Below are 25,014 nucleotides of genomic sequence, written 5' to 3'. Positions count from 1 at the left end.
ATACTCAGGTCCCCATGGCTTCCAAAGTCTATGCTGTCTACCACTTTGCTACACTGCCAACCTTCAAAATACCTACTTTCCTTTCCAGAGCCAAAATTTCCAGTCCTTAAGCACAGGTGATCCCAGCTACACACTAGAAGAAACCTTTCTTATATAATTTGCACTGGATATAAATAACTAAATCCTACCAGAAGTAGCATTTGCATCTTTTCAAAAGGAGGCAATTGAATTCAACTGAATTCAAGAATGATATATTAGATAGGGAAACAAAAGCAAGCAGAACAGCTTGCAATGGGAAGTAGATCAACCCTACTGGAAGAGGACTTCTATACTTGTCTCACTGGCATCTTTTCTTTTTTGGAAATATCACAACTCCATTCAGTGTGATACTGATAGAGCTATCAATCATGTGGCCTTCCATCCCCAAACCCTGGTGGCCATGAGAACCAAGCAAGGCCAATAGTTTTTGGGGTTCCCCCACCCCCCAGAGATTTTTTTAAATTGTCACTGGGGAAAACAACAGTCATTCATACTTATCTGAAGTCTGGAACTATAAGAATGATAGACATTTGGACACATGCAGTCCATAGAGAGTACTTGCTGGAGAATAAAGCCATTACAAAAGAGTAGTAAAACTGAACAATGTAGAGACAAAGCCGTGGTGATACTGCTTGAACCCCTGCATCCCACCATGACTGAGGTTAGAGATTCACCTCTTGTTTCACAGTAGCTATTTGAGCCAGCAAATTTTGACTAAGTTAATTTGTGTTAGATCTCTGACGTTCACACCCAGAAGAATCCTGACTAACATAGGTTTTTGAGAGTTTGCTCTTGAGGGCATCTTCCCCCTGGAGTGCTTTCACTGGTTCTTTTCTTTATCCATTCCAAGCAAGAGCGAAATGAAGAAAATCAATTTCAATTTCAGACCAAGAATGATTGGTAAAGGGAAAATACAGGGATACTGAATGACGTTGGGGCAGTTAAAGGCAGTATTAATAAATATTACTTTCCTACTTAAAATATTTATGTACAAAAATCTGGAAATAGCATGATTCTCATCCATACGCTCATATTTTCAGTCACAATGTTTGATAGAAAATCACAATGTTTCAACATCAAAACTTCAGAAAGTTATATAATAAGGCAATAACAGTATAAAATGTAGGGAAGTGCTTATTACAAATCAAATACAATTCAGCAAATGTTTGTAATGTGTTTGACTTTTTAAAATACATGTCTTACATGACTATAATATTCTTTTTAAGTTTTGTTTCTCAACTTGGGTTTTACAGATTTAAGTCATACAGAAAGTAAAAATGCAGCTATCTTAAAGTTTTATAGATTCAAGGTTTGAATTCTCATCTCTTTCTCATCTCTTTCTGGATTAATTCTTCACCTTCAAGTATTAGTTGCTTTTCCTTGTTAATATTTCATGTATAAAAGGTATATATAACTAAAATATAAATAAAAAGCTAACCTTTAAAATGTGGTGGCAATAATCCATGATGCCAATTCAAGATGATTTAGCATTTACATCCCAAAGAAACTAGGACTCTTGGTTGCCAACAACAGAAACCTACACCCTAAACTAGCATAAGCAAAAAGGTAATGTATTGGCTCAAAGGATTAAAATGTATGAGTAGGAATGGCTTCAGGCATAGCTGGATTTAGGCTTCAAAATATATCATCAGGACTCAGTTTCTCTCCCTCCATCCTCTCAGTTCTACTTTCTGATATGTTGGCCTCCTTCTCAGGCTCCATGTGATGTATGAGGCTGTAGTGCTTGAAGCTGCTACAGCCATCTTTCTATCAGTATATACTGATATATACTCACCCAATCTGAACCAATCCATGTATGTAAGGAGACACAATGTGCTGATTGCTTAGGTATAGGTCACATACACCATCTCTGAGTTGGCTGGTGGGTGTGGCCTTACCCTATGAGCAAGGAAGGGGTGGATTCTTCAAAAGAAAATCAAAGGGATGTTTTCCATATCAGGAATACATGCCCAATACAAATTATATCTTTCCATAATAAAAATTATGTGAACAAAAAATAACATCTACAAAAAAATGTTTTAAGTTTTTTAGAGTGGAAATATATGAACAATTTCTTGAAAACAATATTCTTAATTAGATGTTCGTTGTTTCCTTCTGATGCCACTACTGAAATAATTAAAACCTATATTTTCCCCCTTACAAATTCCCTTTTACAACGTTAACTGAAATTCAGGGTTTTGACAGCTGTAGCTACCAAAAAAAAAAAAAAAAGAGAGAGATTTCCAGATAGTTAGAGATTAAGCCCAATTATTGCCACTAATAATTGTACCAGTCAGAGTTCTTGGTTGCAGGAGCAGGTGCAATCTGTTAAGTTAAGCAGAAAAGGACACATAAATGATGAAGCTGAAGAAACAGACTTAGGAAACAAGCTGGAACTAAAGAGCACTAGGAGGCCAGAAATGCCACAAAAATCATGCTGAAGGAAATAAAAGTTGGCTTAGGAAGCCTCTGCTGAGAATGTTGGCACCACTACCACTGCTGGTACCAATGCCTCATTTGTAACTGTCCCCTATTCCTTTGTATTGCTTTTTTCAGATGTGAAGTTTCATGCAGAGCTTTCTAACCAGTTGAGCATAAATCATGTGCCTGAACTCAAGCTGTATCAAGAGGTATGAGAGGCATGATCGCAGCATTATGGCTTCCACAGTAGAAGTAGGACTTCAAGCACTTAGAATAAACCCTAACATATAATAAGCCCTTAGAATAAACCCTAACATATAATAAGCCCTTAATAAATGTAATTTATTATTCTCATAAAAGCATGGTTTAAGTAATTATGAGGCAAATAATGTTTTTACCATGATACTATATGAGCGATAGATCGTTTTCATTAAAAAAAAAAAAAAGCAACAAAGATATTTCCCAAATCACACAATTATTTGTAGAAAATAAGCAAAAACTGATTATTCAAAATCAACTCTTGGCTCCAATTTCTGCAGAAAGAATTCCTTAAAAATAAACTCCATCTCCTTTCCCCCCAGATATATCCTGCTTCTACCACATAATTTAATTCAAATGGGCATATTAAGGTAATCAATAAACAGGAGGCAATCAAAGCTTGACCTGCTGGGGTAGATTATGGCAGGTCATGAACAAGTTACTTCTTTCTTCACCATGAGTATAATGGGTCAAGTAGTCAGTCACTTACTGCAAAGTAAGTAGCGATGTTCATCTAGGTTAGTTTCCATTACAGCTACTGGAAACTGAAAGAGTCAATATTCTGTTGTAAACTGACAGAAAGACGTGTTATCTCACTCCTAAAGATTCCTGTCCAGACTATGGATCTATATACTTAGAGGGAAAAAGCTGTCACTTGGCTCCTGTATTACCACACTGCTTTTTTGATTGCAGGGTAAAGTCCATTATTACTCTCTTAGAATTCTACCCAAGACACAGAGCTATAAGTTAAAGAAAATAAAGTATAAGATATAAAGGAAGTATTTAAGAGGAAAATCTGGATTACAATGTACAGTTGTTGTTTTAATTAAAGTACAAGTACTTGGAAGCCAGCAATTTTATTCATAAAAAAGCTTTGTTTAAAAAAAATAAGGCAGAATTTAATTACTACCATATGTTTTCTTAACTCAGTTAAATATAAACTACATTCATTTCTAAATTTCTGTTTTGAGTTTGAATTAGAATATGCTGGGAATATAGTTACATGTAAATGTTAATACGAGAAGTAATTAAGAGATCATTTAATCTGCTTCCTAGTGGTAAACCAAATTCTGTCATTCTTCTTTGTCATATTCACATGTAGATATGTTGACGGGGATTTTTTTTACAGCACTAAAGTAGCTCTATAAATGATATAAAGGTTACTTTTAAACACTAAAATATCTTCACAATTCCACTTAACACTCTTTACTAATCCACAAAACATGGTAGCAATCTCTGTACATATGTGCAATATTTGACTGTACTTAAATGCACATACCATTATTATTTTGTGTACAAATGAGAAATCTACAAAATAAGTACAATGTCACTGCTCTCTGCTCCTTTATATATTCATTAATTTACCTTATACTTTTAGCTGTACTTTCAGCTGTCAAATTGTTCTTCATTATAAAAGTTTTGTAACATTTTATTTACTAGAGTATTAGGAGCTGAGAAAAGTCTAATATATTTAGGTAGAAAACAGAATTTCTGGTGTCTCTTTTGGATATATGTATTCCTTAACTGTTTTTAAAGTGTATTTTATTTTTAGAAAAAAATTTTTTGGAAAATTGATAAAAATCTTTTACCTATATTTTAGTTTTTCATTTAGGGGCATACACCAAATAGTAGTCAATAAACATGTGATTTAATTTAAAATGCCATAAGAAACAAAATATTCAGCTTCCTAATAAAAAAGTTTGAAATTATTATATATTTCTAGCTTTTTTAAAAAGCAAAAAGCAGAGGATTATAAAGAAAAAGTGTATATGCTATACAGCTATTATGCCCTATTGAGTACACTGCTTAGTAACTCTAGTAGAGGAAGTAATTGCTGCACCTCCACTTAAAACTTATTATTATACACTGCCAATGAAAAGAAGCTTCATAAGGTCAAAGACACACTGATCTACAGAGCTATGGAGAAATAAAGTTGTTCACTTATTCAGTCATTTCTTCAACAAATATGTCTTGAGCTCCTTACAAGTATCAGGCCCTATGACCAATGAAATCCCTACTCTTTAGAAGCTAAGACTAAAAGACATGGGAAGAAAGACATTAAATAAATTACTACAAATGTGACAAGTGCTATGAAGATAAGGTATAAAGTAGGAAGACTAAGGCATGTCAGGTCAGGTCAGGGAAAATCTCTTGGGAAATGACATGTGACAACTGAACAGTATGTTCGAGGAGTTGGGGAAATCGAGGAGAGTGCTTTCTAGATAGAAGAAACAGAACCTGTAAAAACCCACAGACAGAAGAAAAAACCAGGTATATCTGATGAAATGAAGGCAGTGCATATGACAAGAAAAGGGGAAATAGAATGATATGAATGTAAGGCTGGGGATATGAGACTCTCTCATAAAGTAATGAGAAAGCTGTTAAGCATTATTAAGCAGGAAGGTAAAATAAATTTACGAAAGCAGAAACAGTATTGGAATGGTCTAAAGACCATGAAAATAAACAACTTGTTTAAAAAGTTTGTGAGAATATGAGAAAGAGGGAGGCATCTCAAATAGCAGATGGATTCATTTGTTACTTTTATTTGATGCTGGATTCTTTTGAGCATGCTTAAGTGTTGATGGTAAGAGGCCAACAGAGAGGATGATGGAGGAGAGAGAAGTCACTCGGACAACTGAAAGAGAAGGAACTCAGAGCTCAAGAAATTATTAGGCAACTCATCAGCCAGTGTGTTATTTTCTCCAGCAATGCTTAATGCTTGATGGCAGAGTAAAGTCAGATAGATTTATCCAGAAGCACAGTTCTTCCTGGTGGGTTCAGGGAAGACTAGGACACTGAAAAGAGAGTAAATGATGGATTAGAGTCTCAGACAGATAAAGAAGAAAACAAAAATAGTAAAGGTCAATCAAAGAGTTCTCAATAAGGACAAATAGGAGAAAGTAATCAGAGGCAAGATGTTTGTTTTTGTTATTTCAAAGTTGGAAAATTTCTGATCATGGCCCAAAATGTGCCTCTGTATGGGCAGAGATCAATCCTAGAGCTAAGCAGGTCAAGGAACTTTTCTACCAGGAGTGCCCTCTTTGCATAGGACCCTTCTTCTGTGATGTTTTGTTGGCTGAGAACTCTACCAAGAAGACAGCCTGGAAAACTCTTCCCTCCTCCCTGCCCTACCAAGGCTAAGGAGAAAGCAGAGTGGGACCCGAGAGAAAGGGAAGTCAAGGAATAGTATGCTTGAGCCTGCTCTTGGTTTTCCAAACTTTCTTGAAAGACACCAATCCTCTTGTTCAAACAATACTGTCCACATAAATACAAAAGCTAAAACAGAAAAATATAGGTGGAAGTAGGACGAGGGGCCCGTTAAACTCCCCTTGTCCATCCTCCATCTTCCCATATCGTTGTATCTAGCAGCCACCTAGGACCTCAGAGCACAAACTGAGTTTTTATTCAAAGTGAACAAAAAAGTAAAAACTCTATGCCTTCTTAAAACACACATCCTTGTTGGGATCATTATGGATCACAGGTTAAGACAATATAGAGATCTATGGGCACAAAGCTCTAGCAAATCATGAAGAAACTTTTTTTACGTCTTCCTTTCTATACTTAGTGATAGGATCTATTTGTCTTTGGAGAAAAACTTAATGTGCCAAAAGTTTCGTTAGGCATTTTGTGTATATACTTGCATTCAACCCCCTCAAAATTCTGGAGACTAAATCACATTATTTCCATTTTGCAAAACAAGAAGTTGAGGCCCAAAGAGGTCAAGTAACTAGCCCACAGTTACAAAACTATTAAGTGAAGGGGTCAGAACTCAAAGCATCTGCTCCTAAAGTCCCAAGTCCATTACATCACATTGCCTCCAAGTTCATAAATGTTACGCTGTCCCTCTATTACCATTTATATATAAAAATTCTCTGGCTAAAAGCCCATAAAATGTTTTTGCATAAAAAACATTAAAAACAGCTCAACCCTTGAGAATTATCATATAACTTTTTAAATATAATAATAGCACTTAACATAGTCAAACCTCTGCTCAATCTGTTTCCTTTTGGTAAATAATGATCCTCTCCACTGCTGCTAGAATAAAAGATGATGTTGCTTCTTTAGTGTTCCTTATGTCCTATTCTACATCTACATGATTGATGAGGTTCTAGCCTAGAAGCCAGGGTAAAGCAGTATTATTAACCCAGAAAGGTTGGCTGGAGATGAAACTCCAACCACTAAAATATGTCTACATAAAACTAACAAAGGTCTCGGAAACAAGTATTTGAGAAAACAATCACTGAGTAACAGGATCATGAGAAAAAGGAGCCCAAATTAATTTTAAGTATTGTAGAGGAAAAGTTGATTTTAATTAAGAGCTTCAGGAAAAAAAAAAAGTCAGATACATAACTAAGCAAAATAAAGGAAGTATGGATACATAACTAGGAAGTGAATACAAAAGAACATGCCAGATTTTTTTAAGAACAGAGAACTATGGACCAGATAGAAATATCTGTCATTTTTCTACATGTGACTAGAGTAATAAGTACATCTACTAAACTTTCAAAAATAATCCAAGTAAAATGAGGTCCTGGCATATCTCATTATTCATATAACTGTTTCCAATATTCTTTTACAGTATTTCTTCTCAAAAGCAGCATGAATTCAATCCTTTCATATTTGGAACTGAGGGACGACACAGTCAACTGTAGATTATTAGCCGTAAACAGGAGACTGATCAAAATGATCAAAATTCACACAAATTCGAAAAGGAATTTTTATTTGGCTTAAAATAATATCAGTCTCTTCTGTAATGCATGGAAACACAATCTCAAAAATGTTCTAGCCCATTTCTGATCAACACTAACACTATTTAGGTATAGCCCTGCTACTGTACAATACTTGAATGCAGTAATGGGAGAGAGATTTCCTCACATACCACAAATGAACTGCTTTGTAGATTATCAGCTTTCCAGAAAAAGCAAAACTGAATGTAAAATTCATATTCATTCATTCATTTATTCATTCAAAAACTATTGACTAAATGTTTACTATGTGTCTGGCACTGTGGTAAGTATGATGAATACATAAGTGGCGAACAAAACACCAATGTCTATTTCTTCCAAATGTAAACAAAACCGTATTCTCTCAGAACAGAGAGCTTCCTTCTGAAAGAAAGCCACAAGTTTAAATTGAACACTACTTGGAAAGTCTTTACACTGTTTAAATTCAAGGAGGCCTATATAATTCAGTTTCATAAGGATACAGAATATTTAAGTCCTTCCAATGGTCCCTTAGAGATCTGGGAAATATCACATTAAAAATAAAAACAAGATTGACTTTCATTTTAATGAGCTAATTTTCTATGTAGTCATTGAAATTCTAGGGCACTGAGCTAGCTAAACCCAGATTTTAAAAACTATTCTAGGCATTTAAATTTTATTCTCAAGGAGTTTGCTAAGATTTTTAGGTTTTAGGTCCTAGAAACTGCTTTTTCCTTTCAATTCTGACACTGTCCCTTTAGTAACCCCTATGAATACTAACATTTCATATTTCAATGATAATGTTAGATATTCTATGTCCGTGGTAATTATTTTCTATATTCTCTGAAGAGCCAACGGCCTCTCTCACCAACAATCTACCTTTATGATTACATATTAATTTATTATTTTCACTTCCCTTCTGGACAATCTGCCTTTTTTCCATTTGATTAAGAATTGTAATCTTTTACTTGACTTTCTCACTTTTTAATCTTTGTGGGTACCAATATTACTTTAAACACCCCCAAAATTAGGGGATCTCCTAATCTTCTTAGTAATAATGAAAGTTTCCTCTCTGTGTAATCTTTTTTTTTTTTTTAAACATCTTTATTGAAGTATAATTGCCTTACAATGGTGTGTTAGCTTCTGCTTTATAACAAAGTGAATCAGTTATACATATACAATATGTTCCCATTTCTCTTCCCGCTTGCATCTCCCTCCCTCCCACCCTCCCCATCCCACCCCTCTAGGTGGTCACAAAGCACCGAGCTGATCTCCCTGTGCTATGCGGCTGCTTCCCACTAGTTATCTATTTTACATTTGGTAGTCTATATATGCCCATGACACTCTCTTACCCTGTCACATCTCACCCCACCCCCTCCCCATATCCTCAAGTCCATTCTCTAGTAGGTCTGTGTCTTTATTCCCGTCTTGCCACTAGGTTCTTCATGGCCTTTTTTTTTTTTTTTCCCTTAGATTCCGTATATATGTGTTAGCATACTATATTTGTTTTTCTCTTTCTGACTTACTTCACTCTGTATGACAGACTCTAACTCCATCCACCTCATTACAAATACCTCCATTTCATTTCTTTTTATGGCTGAGTAATATTCCATTGTATATATGTGCCACATCTTCTTTATCCATTCATCTGTCGATGGACATTTAGGTTGCTTCCATGTCCTGGCTATTGTAAATAGAGCTGCAATGAACATTTTGGAACATGACTCTTTTTGACCTATGGTTTTCTCAGGGTATATGCCCAGTATTGGGATTGCTGGGTCGTATGGTAGTTCTATTTGCAGTTTTTTAAGGAACCTCCATACTGTTCTCCATAGTGGCTGTATCAATTTACATTCCCACCAACAGTGCAAGAGTGTTTCCTTTCCTCCACACCCTCTCCAGCATTTATTGTTTCTAGATTTTTTGATGATGGCCATTCTGACTGGTGTGAGATGATATCTCATTGTAGTTTTGATTTGCATTTCTCTAATGATTAATGATGTTGAGCATTCTTTCATGTGTCTGTAGGCCATCTGTATATCTTCTTTGGAGAAATGTCTATTTAGGTCTTCTGCCCATTTTTGGATTGGGTTGTTCGTTTTTTTGTTATTGAGCTGCATGAGCTGCTTGTAAATCTTGGAGATTAATCCTTTGTCAGTTGCTTCATTTGCAAATATTTTCTCCCATTCTGATGGTTGTCTTTTGGTCTTGTTTATGGTTTCCTTTGCTGTGCAAAAGCTTTTAAGTTTCATTAGGTCCCATTTGTTTATTTGTGTTCTTATTTTCATTTCTCTGGGAGCTGGGTCAAAAAGAATCTTGCTGTGATGTATGTCATAGAGTGTTCTGCCTATGTTTTCCTCTAAGAGTTTGATAGTGTCTGCCCTTACACTTAGGTCTTTAATCCATTTTGAGTTTATTTTTGTGCATGGTGTCAGGGAGTGTTCTAATTTCATACTTTTACATGTACCTGTCCAATTTTCCCAGCACCACTTATTGAAGAGGCTGTCTTTTCTCCACTGTATATGCTTGCCTCCTTTATCAAAGATAAGGTGACCATATGTGTGTGGGTTTATCTCTGGGCTTTCTATCCTGTTCCATTGATCTATATTTCTGTTTTTGTGCCAGTACCAAACTGTCTTGATTACTGAAGCTTTGTAATATAGTCTGAAGTCAGGGAGCCTGATTCCCCCAGCTCCATTTTTCGTTCTCAAGATTGCTTTGGCTATTCGGGGTCTTTTGTGTTTCCATACAAATTGTGAAATTTGTTGTTCTACTTCTGTGAAAAATGCCAGTGGTAGTTTGATAGGGATTGCATTGAATCTGTAGATTGCTTTGGGTAGTAGAGTCATTTTCACAATGTTGATTCTTCCAATCCAGGAACATGGTATATCTCTCCATCTATTTGTATCATCTTTAATTTCTTTCATCAGTGTCTTATAATTTTCTGCATACAGGTCTTTTGTCTCCTTAGGTAGGTTTATTCCTAGATATTTTATTCTTTTTGTTGCAATGGTAAATGGGAGTGTTTTCTTAATTTCACTTTCAGATTTTTCGTCAGTAGTGTATAGAAATGCAAGAGATTTCTGTGCATTAATTTTGTATCCTGCTACTTTACCAAATTCATTGATTAGCTCTAGGAGTTTTCTGGTAGCATCTTAAGGATTCTCTATGTATAGTATCATGTCATCTGCAAATAGTGACAGCTTTACTTCTTCTTTTCCGATTTGGATTCCTTTGATTTCTTTGTCTTCTCTGATTGCTGTGGCTAACACTTCCAAAACTATGTTGAATAATAGTGGTGAGAGTGGGCAACCTTGTCTTGTTCCTGATCTTAGTGGAAATGGTTTCAGTTTTTCACCATTGAGGACAATGTTGGCTGTGGGTTTGTCATATATGGCCTTTATTATGTTGAGGAAAGTTCCCTCTATGCCTACTTTCTGCAGGGCTTTTATCATAAATGGGTGTTGAATTTTGTCGAAAGCTTTCTCTGCATCTATTGAGATGATCATATGGTTTTTCTCCTTCAATTTGTTAATATGGTGTATCACATTGATTGATTTGCATATATTGAAGAATCCTTGCATTCCTGGGATAAACCCCACTTGATCATGGTGTACGATCCTTTTAATGTGCTGTTGGATTCTGTTTGCTAGTATTTTGTTGAGGATTTTTGCATCTATGTTCATCAGTGATATTGGCCTGTAGTTTTCTTTCTTTGTGACATCTTTGTCTGGTTTTGGTATCAGGGTGATGGTGGCCTCGTAGAATGAGTTTGGGAGTGTTCCTCCCTCTGCAATATCTTGGAAGAGTTTGAGAAGGATAGGTGTTAGCTCTTCTCTAAATGTTTGATAGAATTCACCTGTGAAGCCATCTGGTCCTGGGCTTTTGTTTGTTGGAAGGTTTTTAATCACAGTTTCAATTTCAGTGCTTGTGATTGGTCTGTTCATATCTTCTATTTCTTCCTGGTTCAGTCTCGGCAGTTTGTGCATTTCTAAGAATCTGTCCATTTCTTCCAGGTTGTCCATTTTATTGGCATAGAGTTGCTTGTAGTAATCTCTCATGATCTTTTGTATTTCTGCAGTGTCAGTGGTTACTTCTCCTTTTTCATTTCTAATTCTATTGATCTGGGTCTTCTCCCTTTTTCTCTTGATGAGTCTGGCTAATGGTTTATCAATTTTGTTTATCTTCTCAAAGAACCAGCTTTTAGTTTCATTGATTTTTGCTATTGTTTCCTTCATTTCTTTTTCATTTACTTCTGACCTGATCTTTATAATTTCTTTCCTTCTGCTGGCTTTGGGGTTTTTTTGTTCTTTTTCTCTAATTGCTTTAGGTGCAAGGTTAGGTTGTTTATTCGAGATGTTTCCTGTTTCTTGAGGTAGGCTTGTATTGCTATAAACTTCCCTCTTAGCACTGCTTTTGCTGCGTCCCATAGGTTTTGGGTCATCGTATCTCCATTGTCATTTGTTTCTAGGTATTTTTTGATTTCCCCTTTGATTTCTTCAGTAATCACTTCGTTATTAAGTAATGTATTGTGTAGCCTCCATGTGTTTGTATTTTTTACAGATCTTTTCCTGTAATTGATATCTAGTCTCATACCGTTGTGGTCGGAAAAGATACTTGATATGATTTCAATTTTCTTAAATTTACCAAGGCTTGATTTGTGACCCAAGATATGATCTATCCTGGAGAATGTTCCATGAGCACTTGAGAAAAATGTGTATTCTGTTGTTTTTGGGTGGAATGTCCTATAAATATCAATTAAGTCCATCTTGTTTAATGTATCATTTAAAGCTTGTGTTTCCTTATTTATTTTCATTTTGGATGATCTGTCCATTGGTGAAAGTGTGGTGTTAAAGTCCCCTACTATGATTGTGTTGCTGTCGATTTCCCCTTTTATGGCTGTTAGTATTTGCCTTATGTATTGAGGTGCTCCTATGTTGGGTGCATAAATATTTACAATTGTTATAGATTCCTCTTGGATCGATCCCTTGATCATTATATAGTGTCCTTCTTTGTCTCTTGTAATAGTCTTTATTTTAAAGTCTATTTTGTCTGATATGAGAATTGCTACTCCAGCTTTCTTTTGATTTCCATTTGCATGGAATATCTTTTTCCGTCCCCTCACTTTCAGTCTGTATGTGTCCCTAGGTCTGAAGTGGGTCTCTTGTAGACAGCATATATATGGGTCTTGTTTTTGTATCCATTCAGCCAGCCTGTGTCTTTTGGTGGGAGCATTTAATCCATTTACATTCAAGGTAATTATCGATATGTATGTTCCTATTCCCATTTTCTTAAATGTTTTGGGTTTGTTATTGTAGGTGTTTTCCTTCTCTTGTGTTTCTTGCCTAGAGAAGTTCCTTTAGCATTTGTTGTAAAGCTGGTTTGGTGGTGCTGAACTCTCTCAGCTTTTGCTTGTCTGTAAAGGTTTTAATTTCTCCATCGAATCTGAATGAGATCCTTGCTGGGTAGAGTAATCTTGGTTGTAGGTTTTTCTCCTTCATCACTTTAAGTATATCCTGCCACTCCCTTCTGGCTTGCAGAGTTTCTGCTGAAAGATCAGATGTTAACCTTATGGGGATTCCCTTGTGTGTTATTTGTTGTTTTTCCCTTGCTGCCTTTAATATGTTTTCCTTATATTTAATTTTTGATAGTTTGATTAATATGTGTCTTGGCGTGTTTCTCCTTGGGTTTATCCTGTATGGGACTCTCTGTGCTTCCAGGACTTGATTAACTATTTCCTTTCCCATATTAGGGAAGTTTTCAACTATAATCTCTTCAAATATTTTCTCAGTCCCTTTCTTTTTCTCTTCTTCTTCTGGGACCCCTATAATTCGAATGTTGGTGCGTTTAATGTTGTCCCAGAGGTCTCTGAGACTGTCCTCAGTTCTTTTCATTCTTTTTTCTTTATTCTGCTCTGCAGTAGTTATTTCCACTATTTTGTCTTCCAGGTCACTTACCCGTTCTTCTGCCTCAGTTATTCTGCTATTGATCCCGTCTAGAGTATTTTTAATTTCATTTATTGTGTTTTTCATCTTTGCTTTGTTCCTCTTTAGTTCTTCTCCGTCCTTGTTAAATGTTTCTTGCATTTTGTCTGTTCTATTTCCAAGATTTTGGATCATCTTTACTATCATTATTCTGAATTCTTTTTCAGGTAGACTGCCTATTACCTCTTCATTTGTTAGGTCTGGTGTGTTTTGACCCTGCTCCTTCATCTGTTGTGTGTTTTTCTGTCTTCTCATTTTGCTTATCTTACTGTGTTTGGGGTCTCCTTTTCACAGGCTGCAGGTTCGTAGTTCCTGTTGTTTTTGGTATCTGTCCCCAGTGGCTAGGGCTGGTTCAGTGGGTTGTGTAGGCTTCCTGGTGGAGGGGACTAGTGCCTGTGTTCTGGTGGATGAGGCTGGATCTTGTCTTTCTGGTGGGCACGTCCACGTCTGGTGGTGTGTTTTGGGGTGTCTGTGGCCTTATTATGATTTTAGGCAGCCTCTCTGGTAATGGATGGGGCTGTGTTCCTGTCTTGCTAGTTGTTTGGCATAGGGTGTCCAGCACTGTAGCTTGCTGGTCGTTGAGTGAAGCTGGGTCTTGATGTTGAGATGGAGATCTCTGAGAGATTTTCGCCATTTGGTATTACGTGGAGCTGGGAGGTCTCTTGTGGACCAGTGTCCTGAAGTTGGCTCTCCCACCTCAGAGGCACGGCCCTGATGCCTGGCTGGAGCACCAAGAGCCTTTCGTCCACACGGCTCAGAGTAAAAGGGAGAAAAAATAGAAAGAAAGAAAGAAAGAAAGAGGCTATAATATAGTGAAGTAAAATAAAGCTATTGTAAAGCAAAGCTATACAGACAAAATCTCGCCCAGAAGCATATACATATACACTCACAAAAAAAGGAAAAGGGGAAAAATTAATATATCCTGCTCCCAAAGTCCACCTCCTGAATTTGGGATGATTCGTTGTCTATTCAGGTATTCAACAGATGCAGGCACATCAAGTTGTTTGTGGAGTTTTAATCCGCTGCTTCTGAGGCTGCTGGGAGAGATTTCCCCTTCTCTTCTCTGTTCGCACAGCTCCTGGGGTTCAGCTTTGGATTTGGACCCGCCTCTGCGTGTAGGTCGCCTGAGGGCATCTATTCCCCGCCCAGACAGGACAGGGTTAAAGGAGCAGCTGCTTCGGGGGCTCTGGCTCACCCAGGCCGCGGGGAGGGAGGGGTACAGAGGAGGCGGGGTGAGCCTGCGGCAGCAGAGGCCGGCGTGACGTTGCACCAGCCTGAGGCGCGCAGTGCGTTCTCCCGGGGAAGTTGTCCCCGGATCACAGGACCCTGGCAGTGGCGAGCTGCACAGGCTCCCGGGAGGGGCGGTGTGGAGAGTGACCTGTGCTCACACACAGGCTTTTGGAGGCGGCAGCAGCAGCCCCAGCGTCTCACGCCCATCTCTGGAGTTCGTTTAGGCGGCGCTCTGAATCCCCTCTCCTTGCGCGCAGTGAAACAAAGAGGCAAGAAAAAGTCTCTTGCCTCTTCGGCAGCTGCAGACTTTTTCCCGGTCTCCCTCCCGGCTAGCTGTGGTGCGCTAACCCCTTCAGGCTGTGTTCACGCCGCCAACCCCAGTCCTCTCCCTGCGATCCACCGAAGCCGAGCCTCAGCTCCCAGCCCCGCCCGCCCCCATGGGTGAGCAGACAAGCCTCTCGGGCTGGTGAGCGCTGCTCGGCGCCGAGCCTCTGTGCAGGAATCTCTCCGTTTTTCCCTCTGCACCCCTGTTGCTGTGGGGTCCCCGCTGATAGCTGCGGCTCGCACCCGTCTCTGAAGTTCGTTTAGGCGGCGCTCTGAATCCCCTCTCCTCGCGCACCAGGAAACAAAGAGGGAAGAAAAAGTCTCTTGCCTCTTCGGCAGCTGCAGACTTTTTCCTCGGGCTCCCTCCCGGCTAGCTGTGGTGCACTAACCCCTTCAGGCTGTGTTCACGCCGCCAACCCCAGTCCTCTCCCTGCGATCCACCGAAGCCCGAACCTCAGCTCCCAGCCCCGCCCGCCCCGGCGGGGGAGCAGACAAGCCTCTCGGGCTGGTGAGTGCTGCTTGGCGCCGATCCTCTGTGCGGGAATCTCTCCGCTTTGCCCTCCGCACCCCTGTGGCTGCGCTCTCCTCCGTGGCTCCGAAGCTTCCCCCCTCTGCCACCCGCAGTCTCTGCCCGCGAAGGGGCTTCCTAGTGCGTGGAAATCTTTCCTCCTTCACAGCTCCCTCCCACTGGTGCAGGTGCCTTCCCTATTCTTTTGTCTCTGTTATTTCTTTTTTCTTTTGCCCTACCCAAGTACGGCGGGAGTTTCTTGCCTTTTTGGAGGTCGGACGTTTTCTGCCAGCGTTCAGTGGGTGTTCTGTAGGAGCAGTTCCACGTGTAGATGTATTTCTACTGTATCTGTGGGAAGGAAGGTGATCTCCGCGTCTTACTCTTCCGCCATCTTCTCTCCCCACCCCCCCCACCCCCGTGTAATCTTAATCTTACTGTGTAATCTTACTTTAACGTAGTAATGATGTTAATCACCTTCATTGACTGCTTCTTTGACCAAACTCTCAAAACACAGCTGAGCTCCCCCTGACCCCACACACACACACACACACACACACACGCACGTTCTTCCCATTTCCATAAACAATACTATTCATCTATTTACATAAACCAGAAAGCCAAGGATTGCCCTTAATTTCTCTCCTCTTTCTCCCTCACCTCCCCCCTGCCTCCCTTCCCCAAACTTATAAGCAAGCTAGTCTACTTTCAGTTCCTAGAATAAAGATTTTTCATCTTGCCTTATCATATAACTTTTTAAAAATAATAATAGTGCTATAAATATAAATATTTATAAAATATTATATTTTATAAATATAAAATTAGAAGGCCACTCTCATTAGAAGGCCTATTAATATTTAACTAAGATAATACTCCCGCCTCCTCCTCTCAATAGACCTAGTTCCTTCTCTTTTTTGGGTTTCAACTTCAGTGTCATCTCTTCAGAGACCACCATACCTAACAGAGTCTGGTCTCTGATACTCTCTATCTTCTTTCCCTTGTTTGTGCCCTTCATATGACGTACTTCAACTGGCAACTACATAATTTGCCTGTTTACCTATTTGTCTATATATGGCCCCCAGGAGAATGTAAACTCCATGAGAGCAGGAGCTAAGTCTGTCTTACTCTTTATCTCCAGTTCTAAATATGCCTAGCACATATTAAATATTTAGAAAACATTTATTGAATAAATGAATAAATAATGGAAAGTTCAGATGAAAAAATGCTGAGATGCCGGCCAGTTTCATAACACACTACCATTGTGGTAAATAAGACCATGGATGCCAGAAGTTAAAGATCACTTTCTTAAATTAAAAAATCTTCCTTCTCATTCTCATCTGGATAACTTCAAACGCGTCTGTCAAGATCTGTAACAGTGGCTCTCAAAATGTGTTCCTAGACCAACAGCATCAGGATCACAATCCTTCTACACTCTTCCCTTCATTCTCTGTATTAAACTAAAATCTAGTCCTATTGCTTTTCTCCCTAGATATGCCTCGTGGGTTTGAATTTTCTACTTCATTCCTACTACGACAACCTGATAGCTCAATCTATCCTGCCTTTCCACCCTCTGGTATTACCTTACTTCAATCCTTCATGCTCACCATCACAGAATGATCTTCCCAAAATACAATTTTATCAAGTCATTCTGTTTGAGAAATCTATAAAAGCACTCCAGGGCCTACAACATAAAAAGTACATGGTTTGCAAGGATGTCCTTAATCTAACCCCAGGTTACTAACAATTCCTACTATGTGCCTTCCACTCTCATTAGGCTGCTCCCTTTATTCTTCCCCAAGGCTTCTAAGCTCTCTCCCTCATGGAACACCAGCTCTTCTCCCTACCACCTGTTCATACCCTTCAACATCTCACTTCTTCCACGTGTCTTGAATCAAGCCCACTCCACATATGCTCATAGGTGCTTACAAACAGAAAATACTCCACTATGGTCAGGAAACGTGGGTTCTAACTCTGCTTCTGACATTATCCAGTAGTGTGACTCTGGGCAGATTTTTGAGGTAACAACTAGTTGCAAACTCAGCAAGACACAGCACAGTGTTTGATAAGTAGATCCTTAATACCTGTGACTGATTAACTCTGACAACTCCTCTGTCTATATCAAGCAAGATAAATAAAGCAATACTCTTTTAAGTAATAAAACCTTAAAATAATTTCATAATTTTCAAAATCATGAAATCAGGGTATGAGGGGAAGTTAATTTTTTTCCTTTCCTTTACTTCAATTAATTTAAGTAGCAAAAGATAAAACAGGATTTGAGAATTTCTTTTTAGGAAGCCCATAAGAATATATTTGGTAATGCTCAGCTATATTCAGTATTTCAGATAATTACTCTTGGAAAGAGTGGCAAACTCTAGCTCAGCTCTTTTAGGAACTTTTATAGCAAAATACTGTTCGTTTTTATATTGGTTCCCTTTCTGTTATTTTATTTTGTTTCTGGGATTATAAAATTACATAGATAAACATGAAGCCAGAATTAAATTTAAAAACATGCTTATTGGACTCTAGGAGGGCTCACACCAAGGAGTACTGTCCAGAACTTCTGCTGCCAGTGTCCTTGTCCCCGCGGTGAGCCACAGCCACCCGCTGCCTCTGCAGGAGACCCTCCAGCACTAGCAGCCGTGTGGCTGACAGGGTCTTGGTGTTCCGGCCAGGTATGAGGCCTGAGGCTCGGAGGTGAGAGAGCCGAGCTCAGGACACTGGACTCCCAGCCCCACGTAATATCAGTCGGCAAGAGCTCTCCCAGAGATCTCCGTCTCAACACTAAGACCCTGCTCCACTCAAGGACCAGCAAGCTCCAGTGCTGGACACCCCATGCCAAACAACTAGCAAGACAGGAACACAATCCCACCCATTAGCAGAGAGGCTGCCAAAAACATAAGTTCACAGACACCCCAAAACACACCATCAGACTCGTTCCTGCCCATGAGAAAGACAAGATCGAGCCTCACCCACCAAAAAACACAGGCAACAGTCCCCTCCACCAGGAAACCTACACAACCCACTGAACCAACCTTAGCCACTGGGGGAAGACACTAAAAACAACGGGAACATCGGACCTGCAGCCTGCAAAGAGGAGACGCCAAACACAGTAAGTTAAGCAAAATGAGGAGAGAAATACACAACAGATGAAGGAGCAAGGTAAAAACCCACCAGACCAAACAAATGAAGAGGAAATAGGCAGTCTACCTGAAAAAGAATGCAGAGTAATGAACTAAGATAATCCAAAATCTTGGAAACAGAATGGAGAAAAAACATGGAATGTTTAACAAGGACCTAGAAGAACTAAAGAGCAAACAAACAATGATGAACAACACAATAAATGAAATTAAAAGGTCTCTAGAAGGAATCAATAGCAGAATAACAGAGGCAGAAGAACGGATACGTGACCTGGAAGATAAAATAGTGAAAATAACTATTTCCACTATTCCACAGAGCAGAATAAAGAAAAAAGAATGAAAAGAATTGAGGACAGTCTCAGAGACCTCTGGGACAACATTAAACACACAAACATTCAAATTATAGGTGTCCAAGAAGAAGAAGAGAAAAAGAAAGGGACTGAGAAAATATTTGAAGAGATTATAGTTGAAAACTTCCCTAATATGGGAAAGGAAATAGTCAATCAAATCCAAGAAGTGCAGAGAGTCCCGTAAAGGATAAATCCACGGAGAAACATGCCAAGACACATATTAATCAAACTATCAAAAATTAAATACAAAGAAAAAATATTAAAAGCAGCAAGGGAAAAGCAACAAATAACATACAAGGGAATCCCCATAAGGTTAACAGCTGATCTTTCAGGAGAAACTCTGCAAGCCAGAAGGGAGTGGCAGGACATATTTAAAGTGATGAAAGGGAAAAAACTACAACCAAGATTACTCTACCCAGCAAGTATATCATTCAGATTCGACGGAGAAATCAAAACCTTTACAGAGAAGCAAAAGCAAGGAGAATTCAGCACCACCAAACCACCTTTACAACAAATGCTAAAGGAACTTCTTTAGGCAGGAACCACAAGAGAAGGAAAAGACCTACAATAACAAATGCAAAACAATTGAGAAAATGGTAATAGGAACGTACATATCGATAATTACCTTAAATGTAAATGGATTAAATGCTCCAACCAAAATACATGGACTGGCTGAATGGATACATAAAACAAGACCCGTATATATGCTGTCTACAAGAGACCCATTTCAGACCTAGGGACACATACAGACTGAAAGTGAGGGGACGGAAAAAGATATTCCATGCAAATGGAAATCAAAAGCTGGAGTAGCAATTCTCATATCAGACAAAATAGACTTTAAAATAAAGACTATTAAAAGAGACAAAGAAGGACACTATGTAATGATCAAGGGATCAATCCAAGAAGATATAACAATTGTAAATATTTATGTACCCAACACAGGAGCACCTCAATACATAAGGCAAATGCTAACAGCCATAAAAGGGGAAATCGACAGTAACACAATCACAGTAGGGGATTTAACACCCCACTTTCAACAATGGACAGATCAACCAAAATGAAAATAAATAATGAAACACAAGCTTTAAATGACACATTAAACAAGATGGACTTGATATTTATAGGACATGCCATCCAAAAACAAGAGAATACACTTTCTTCTCAAGTGCTCATGGAATAGTCTCCAGGATAGATCATATCTTGGGTCACAAATCAAGCCTTGGTAAATTTAAGAAAATTGAAGTCATATCAAGTATCTTTTCCGACCACAATGCTATGAGATTAGATATCAATTACAAGAAAAAAACTGTAAAAAATACAAACACATGGAGGCTAAACAATATGCTACTAAATAACAATGAGATCACTGAAGAAATCAAAGAGGAAATCAAAAAATACCTAGAAACAAATGACAATGAAAACACGATGGATCAAAACCTATGGGATGCAGCAAAAGCAGTTTTAAGAGGGAAGTATATAGCAATACAATCCTACCTCAAGAAACAAGAAACATCTCAGATAAACAACCTAACCTTATACCTAAAGCAATTAGAGAAAGAAGAACCAAAAAAAACTCCAAAGTTAGCAGAAGGAAAGAAGTCATAAAGACCAGATCAGAAATAAATGAAAAAGAAATGAAGGAAATAGCAAAGATCAATAAAACTAAAAGCTGGTTCGAGAAAATAAACAAAACTGATAAACCACTAGCCTGACTCATCAAGAAAAAAGCGAGAAGACTCAAATCAAAAGAATTAGAAATGAAAAAGGAGAAGTAACAACTGACACTGCAGAAGTACAAAGGATCATGAGAGATTACTACAAGCAACTATATGCCAATAAAATGGACAACCTGGAAGAAATGGACAAATTCTTAGAAAAGCACAACCTTCTGAGACTGAACCAGGAAGAAATAGAAAATATAAACAGAACAATCACAAGCACTGAAATTGAAACTGTGATTAAAAATCTTCCAACAAACAGAAGCCCAGGACCTGATGGATTCACAGGCAAATTCTACCAAACATTTCGAGAAGAGCTAACACCTATCCTTCACAAACTCTTCCAAAATATAGCAGAGGGAGGAATACTCTGAAACTCATTCTACAAGGCCACCATCACCCTGATACCAAAACCAGACAAAGATGTCACAAAAAAAGAAAATTACAGGCCAATATCACTGATGAACATAGATGCAGAAATCCTCAACAAAATACTAGCAAACAGAATCCAACAGCACATTAAAAGGATCATACATCATGATCAAGTGGGATTTATCCCAGGAATGCAAGGATTCTTCAGTATACGCAAATCAATCAATGTGATACACCATATTAACAAACTGAAGGATAAAAACCATATGGTAATCTCAATAGATGCAGAAAAAGCTTTCGACAAAATTCAACACTCATTGATGATAAAAACTCTCCAGAAAATAGGCATAGAGGGAACATACCTCAACATAATAAAGGCCATATATGACAAACCCACAGCCAACATCGTTCTCAGTGGTGAAAAACCGAAACCATTTCCACTAAGATCAGGAACAAGACAAGGCTGCCCACTCTCACCACTATTATTCAACATAGTTTTGGAAGTTTTAGCCACAGCAATCAGAGAAGAAAAAGAAATAAAAGGAATCCAAATTGGAAAAGAAGAAGTAAAACTGTCACTGTTTGCAGATGACATGATACTATACATAGAGAAACCTAAAGACGCTACAAGAAAACTACTAGAGCTACTCAATGAATTTGGTAAAGTAGCCGGATACAAAATTAATGCACAGAAATCTCTTGCATACCTATACACTAATGATGAAACATCTGAAAGAGAAATTAAGGAAACACTCCAATTTACCATTGCAGCAAAAAGAATAAAATACCTAGGAATAAACCTACCTAAGGAGACAAAAGACCTGTATGCAGAAAACTATAAGACACTGATGAAAGAAATTAAAGATGATACAAACAGATGGAGAGATATACCATGTTCTTGGATTGGAAGAATCAACATTGTGAAAATGACTATACTACCCAAAGCAATCTACAGATTCAATGTAATCTCTATCAAACTACCAATGGCATTTTTCACAGAACTAGGACAAAAAATTTCACAATTTGTATGGAAACACAAAAGACCCCGAGTAGACGAAGCAATCTTGAGGAAAAGAAAAACGGAGCTGGAGGAATCAGGCTCCCTGATTTCAGACTATACTACAAAGCTACAGTAATCAAGACAGTATGGTACTGACAGAAAACATTAATATAAATCAGTGGAACAGGATAGAAAGCCCAGAGAGAAACCCACGCACCTATGGTCAACTAATCTATGACAAAGGAGGCAAGGATATATAATGGAGAAAGGACAGTCTCTTCAATAAGTGGTGCTGGGAAAACTGGACAGCTACATGTAAAAGAATGAAATTAGAACACTCCCTAACACCATACACAAAAATAAACTCAAAATGGATTAAAGAGCTAAATGTAAGGCCAGACACTATAAAACTCTTAGAGGAAAACATAGGCAGAACACTCTATGACATAAATCACAGCAAGATCGTTTTTGACCTGCCTTCTAGAGAAATGGAAATAAAAACAAAAAGAAACAAATGGGATCTAATGAAACTTAAAAGCTTTTGCACAGCAAAGGAAACCATAAACAAGACGAAAAGACAACCCTCAGAATGGGAGAAAATATTTGCAAATGAAGCAACGGACAAAGGATTAATCTCCAAAATATACAAGCAGCTCATGCAGCTCAATATCACAAAAACAAACAACCCAATACAAAAATGGGCAGAAGACCTAAATCGACATTTCTCCAAAGAAGATATACAGATTGCCAACACACACATGAAAGGATGCTCAACATCACTAATCATTAGAGAAATGCAAATCAAAACTACAATGAGCTATCACCTCACACCAGTCAGAATGGCCGTCATCAAAAAATCTACAAACAATAAATTCTGGAGAGGGTGTGGAGAAAAGGGAACCCTCTTGCACATACTGGTATGTGCCAGTACCATACTGCTGGTGGGAATGTTAATTGATACAGCCACTATGGAGAACAGTATGGAGGTTCCTTAAAAAACTAAAAATAGAACTAACCATATGACCCAGCAATCCCACTACTGGGCATATACCCTGAGAAAAACATAATTCAAAAAGAGTCATGTACCACAATGTTCATTGTAGCAGTATTTACAATAGCCAGGACATGGAAGCAACCTAAGTGTCCATCGACAGATGAATGGATAAAGAAGATGTGGCACATATATAAAATGGAATATTACTCAGCCATAAAAAGAAACGAAATTGAGTTATTTGTAGTGAGGTGGATGGACCTAGAGTCTGTCATACAGAGTGAAGTAAGTCAGAAAGAGAAAAACAAATACTGTATGCGAACACATATATATGGAATCTAAAAAAAAGAAATGGTTCTGAAGAACCTAGGGGCAGGACAGGAATAAAGACTCAGACGTAGAGAATGGACTTGAGGACACGGGGAGGGGGAAGGGTAAACTGGGAAGAAGTGAGAGAGTGGCAATGACATCTATACACTACCAAATGTAAAACAGATAGCTAGTGGTAAGCAGCGGCATAGCACAGGGAGATCAGCTTGGTGCTTTGTGACCACCTAGAGGAGTGGGATAGGGAGGGGTGGGATAGGGAGGGTGGGAGGGAGACGCAGAAGGAGGGGATATGGGGATATATGTATACGTACAGCTGATTCATTGTGTTATACAGCAGAAACTAGCACAACAATGTAAAGCAATTATACTCCAATAAAGATGTTAAAAAAAAATGCTTTCTTTGTATCCCTTTAACATAGAGTACCTGAAACCCATAAGTCTCTCATCCAGGTGCATTACAGAATTATCATGTATCTAATGCAACTGAATGATTAAGACATACAATATTACGTTTTCAAACTCCTGGGAATCAAGATGTTTCTGTGAATACATTCTAATGGCTGATTTCATCAACTGTACCTGACCCCTCCTGAGAATAAGTCAGGGCAAACTTTGTGTTAAAATCTTATTATCGAACCAATCTTCCTTAAGGTTACTAGAAAAAGCAGAACCAACTACAAAAGGTCTTATATCGGCTAGAAAACAAACTTTACCAAAGAGGCTGTATTTCCTGGTACTATAATTTTAAGCATTTCTTAGGAATTAGAATGGTACAATTTTTTCAGAGACAGGAACTCAAAAAAGGGGTACCATCACCCATATTATATTTACGTGCCAATTTAAAAAATTATAAATTTATGTGCCAATTTAAGAAATTCTAAATATGCACACATAGGTGTGAGTAAACATGCATATGCAAACATAAAAACATACATTTTAGGATATCTTTGGGTAGTGCAGCATAGAGTTTGCTGTATATTATACTTTATTGTATTTTATTTAATATGTGATAATTTTACAGTAATTTATAATTATTTCAAATATTTGACATACCCACCTACTTTAGCAAAATATTTAAATAAGGTTTCTTTAGGGTTTCAAACTTACTAAGTAATAACAGAATCTTAGATGTGGAAGAGAACCTAGAGTCACAGATCTAACACAACATCACATAGTGAAGAGCTCAATAAATAAATATTTATCTACTTGATTTTTAATACTAGAAAGATTAAAAGAAGATACTCCAAAAAGAGGTGGTTCCTAATTTCAACTTCACCATTCATTTCAGCAGTTAGCTCCTTTTCACCTCATTTTCTTCATCTCTAATTTGCTCTACCTATCACATAGCAATATACTTTTAAGCATTAGGGAAATCGAAGAACTATAGAAATTAAGGTGTTTTTTTTTTTTTCAGGTATAAACACACGGAACCCAAATAATTCTCAATTATAGCATGTATCCTTCTGAATTCTATTTTTTTTAAGTTATGGTAGGTGATTATGTTATTTGAATAAAAAACTATTTAAAGCCAAGAATGCATGGATACAGTTTATTTATTCATCTAACAAACATCTAACACTTACTATGTGCTGTAAATACCAAGGGTTAAAATACCAAGGGTTAAAAGATGGATAGGGTGCTATGCTTGAATG

The 25,014-nt window shown here is 38.0% G+C and overlaps 1 protein-coding gene across 3 annotated transcripts in view; it reads right to left on the bottom strand.

The window, feature by feature from the left end:
- COMMD10 (COMM domain containing 10) overlaps positions 1–25,014 on the bottom strand; it is a 178,323-nt gene that overhangs the window by 84,476 nt on the left and 68,833 nt on the right. The window contains exon 6 of one of the 3 annotated variants that reach the window (XM_036847811.1): positions 5,481–5,513. The exons of the other annotated variants lie outside the window; for them this stretch is intronic. Within the exon in view, the coding sequence (XP_036703706.1) occupies positions 5,496–5,513 (18 nt within the window). The 3' untranslated portion in view covers positions 5,481–5,495. Of the gene's footprint in view, positions 1–5,480; positions 5,514–25,014 lie in introns of those variants that run through there. 3 annotated transcript variants of the gene reach the window in all.

This window comes from Balaenoptera musculus, chromosome 3, assembly GCF_009873245.2.
Source record: "Balaenoptera musculus isolate JJ_BM4_2016_0621 chromosome 3, mBalMus1.pri.v3, whole genome shotgun sequence".
Lineage (NCBI taxonomy): Eukaryota > Metazoa > Chordata > Mammalia > Artiodactyla > Balaenopteridae > Balaenoptera > Balaenoptera musculus.
Note: the sequence above shows the minus strand (reverse complement) of the source record. Positions and strands in the feature narration are given on the sequence as shown.